Consider the following 3,212-nt stretch of genomic DNA (forward strand, 5'->3'; position numbering starts at 1 on the left):
GCTCACCCGAAGGTGAGTACCTGCAGCCTAACGAGTGGCCGTTTCGTTCCTTAGCTGTAGGGAATGAATTTCACCACTGGCTCGTGTACTGGGACCCTCCTGGCACCCTCAGACGCCTTTGCACCCGTAGGTCTTCGCCGCATTTATTTATTCACATCGCGATTCTAGTTCCTCTTGCACTTCACTGACTCCTGCTCTTGAGTTTGCTGACTCCGTCAAGGCATAAACAACCACCAGCACCAGTTGCTCCTGTGCTCCAGGATACCTAGTTCCTGGGAAAGGTAACGGATGGAGGAGGATGAGGAGCCCAGGCCAAGCTTTGTGGCACTGCCGGGAGCCCGCTGACCGCTGGTGCGTGGGGTTTGTCTGACTGCGCTGAAGCAAGCTTCACACCTCCACTTACAGTTTGCTTAGTCTTTATTTTCAAATATACATGCAAAAAAAAAAAAAACCCCACCCCAAAACCATCGGCACATCACAGCACTAGATCACAAAGAAGGGGGGGCAGTGGGTGAAGCTGGCTCTGGTATTTGGGAGAAACATCAATTTGCACATAGTTCACTGTAACATTCTCTTAAAACTTCATCTAAACTGGGACCCTCTGTAGTGCAGGAGCCTCTGAAGGCAACACGCAGCTCTAGGAGGCTTCCCGTTCCCTTTCTTAGGGATGGGTGCCCACGCCACAAGGGTGGAGGTCACCCAACCGCAGCAGCTTGGTCTGGAACTTGCCTAGCTGGGCAAACAGGTCATGAACAGCCGTTTCTGCCAAAGGCTCCCCCTTCCCTCATCAAAAGAAACGTCAGTGTGTCTGTGAAGGGTGTACACCTTCCGGGGAGAGCCATGGATAGCCAAGGCTAAGGCAAGTCCAGCTCCGGAGCCTGGCGCTGTAAACGCGCCGGGAAGTGACGGCACATCAGCACGTGTCACCTTGGCACAGCTTTATTAAAGGTGAAGCCACGTGGGAGGGACCTTCGCAAGGGCTGTTGTTCTGCGTGTCATTTTTTACCTCAACTTGCTGTGCGTGGGCGAGGAGGTGGAAAAGTCCCGATCAAAAGCAAAACGCAGCAGGACTCCATCTCCTTTCGTCCTCAAATCCAGGATTTTTTAGAGTTCCTGGGAATCTTCCCCCGTAACTGCAGATGACAAAACTTCACCCTTTCGGTTTGGTTTTTTGTTCTCATCTGAGAGGCTGCACACTGTTAAAATCAGACTGACAAGCCCGCGGAGGCTTAGAAGCCGAACACCACACGCAGAAGCACTGGTCAGCCGGGTTCTCGGGCTGCACCGCTGGAATCACAACCCTGGAGAGCCAGGATTTAAAAATAACTCGTTGACTTCCTTTCGGAGTTGTCCACTGGTGGTTCAGTTCAAACAGGCAAGGGAAGGGTCGTTCTGGAGGACTGTATTCCTTCAGCTGGCACGCCGCAAGCTCGCGGGAAAACTGGACCGTTCCAGGCACACCGGCTGTCCTTCGCGTGTATAACAAACCAAATCCCAGACCTGGGTCCTAGGCAGGGGGAATAAAGAATTCCCCTTTGGTAATTATTCCGATTTCCATCCGCTGCTGTGGCTTTCTTGCCCTTTTCGGGGTCCAGACACTGGTGCCCACCTGCTGCCCGTAACTCGCCTGCCCGAGGCGCGGTGATGGATGGAGAAAATGGATTATTCCTTTCGATTGCCAGCCGAGAGATGCTTTTCTCTTGGCGGAGTCCTGACGTCACCCCTGGGTTGTCCTCGAAGCGAAACCCGAATGTAGCATCTTGGAGTTAAGGGACTTTCTCTCGTCGCTCTCACCTCTCGTCCCATCGTTGGTGGGCTGCCTTCAGCGACCGGAAAGTGCGGTCAGGGTGGGAAATCCCGCCGGGGACAGACCTACACAGCCAGGGCTTTCTAGCAGGAATATTTTTAGAGTGAAAGCGTTTCAGTTTGCTGTTTTAAAAAAGAAAACCAGGAATTTTGTGCGGCTGGCAGCTGTCCTTCTGTGAGAATAAGTGTTTGTTCCGTCCATAAAGGGAGGAAAACTGCCTCGCTGGAGAACGACAGACAGAAGGTACTCACTGTGGGTGTGCTACGCATCTCTTGGCGTCCGTGAACGTGACAGAGGAGAAATATTCCGTTGTTTCTTGAGGCGGATACCCAAGCTTAGGCATCTCGATCAGCTGCCAAAACTACTGTGCATATCTGAAACGGCAGAACGTCTCAAAAACTGCCCTGGGCCAACTGATCGACAGCCACGGGGAAAATCTCTGCAGCAGCAGTGGCGTCCTTTCGCAATGCCTCAGGACCTTGTGCTTTACGGTGGAAAATGAACCCTGTCCCATGAAACCAGTTTGGATTGGGAAGTGAGGTGAAACAGCAGAGCGAGCAGCTCGGCTGCAGCCAAGACTTAAATAAGCTGAGTTCTGGTGGGAAAGGCACCTCCTGCTTCTAGGAGAGGCTCGGGTTAGCTTGGCCAGTCTTTGTTCGCAGGACGTAATGCTCAAAAGCTTCAACACTGGACAAACTGCTAAAGTTACGGCTAAACAACATCATACCATCCATCTACTCGTGGCTAGGAAAAGGGAGAGAGGCCACCCAAGGTCCTTCGGGGCATGAAGGATCTCCGTGAATTAGTGCTTCTGTGGCTGGCGGACTCGGTTGCCTCCTCCGTTGTGCAGCACTCAAGGAGTGTCTCTGAAGGGCTCAGTCTTGTTTCTCCTCCCTCACCCTCGTTCTGAATTTGAAGCAGCATCCATCCGAGGTCCTCGTGAAGGGCTGGGAGCTTTTCCACGGTCAGGAGGTGAAGTAGGAGCTCTGCATGGAGTAGAGTCGGTCAATGGGGTTGCCCACGCGGGCTTGGAGGAGGTTGGCTTCGGCCGTTGACAGCAGGCAGTCTCCCAGGTGGCTGATGCTGTCACTGTCCATGTCGTGGAAAACTCCTTCGGAGTCTAGAAGAGGAAGGAAAAGGAAAGAGGTGGGGAGCTGCGGCGCAGAAAAAGGGTGACAGCAGGGCTGTGTTTCGCCTGGAGCAGCGGCCAGCAGCGCTGGGGTGAGATGAGCCCCACACGCAGGTCCTGCTTTAGGTGTAACCCTTTCCTCACCCAAGGGTGGAGGGAAGACCCCAGGCTCACTCCCTGGCCCCTAGCAGAGCTCAGTCTGAGGCTCTGGCCTCACTTCTGAGACAGGCTCAGCCCAAAGCTCGAGTCCTGGGGAACACTGACTGCTGCCGGCTT

The 3,212-nt window shown here is 53.8% G+C and overlaps 1 protein-coding gene across 1 annotated transcript in view; it reads right to left on the reverse strand.

The window, feature by feature from the left end:
* Positions 1–2,772: 2,772 nt before the first annotated feature.
* Positions 2,773–3,212, reverse strand: part of LOC104516049 (LIM homeobox transcription factor 1-alpha-like) — a gene marked incomplete at its 5' end in the record, with an annotated part of 712 nt that continues 272 nt past the window's right edge. Inside the window, one exon of the mRNA XM_010160247.1 lies at positions 2,773–2,927. Coding sequence (XP_010158549.1) covers positions 2,773–2,927 — 155 coding nt within the window. The remainder of the gene's footprint in view (positions 2,928–3,212) is intronic.

Source organism: Eurypyga helias, unplaced genomic scaffold (assembly GCF_000690775.1).
Source record: "Eurypyga helias isolate BGI_N326 unplaced genomic scaffold, ASM69077v1 scaffold11941, whole genome shotgun sequence".
Lineage (NCBI taxonomy): Eukaryota > Metazoa > Chordata > Aves > Eurypygiformes > Eurypygidae > Eurypyga > Eurypyga helias.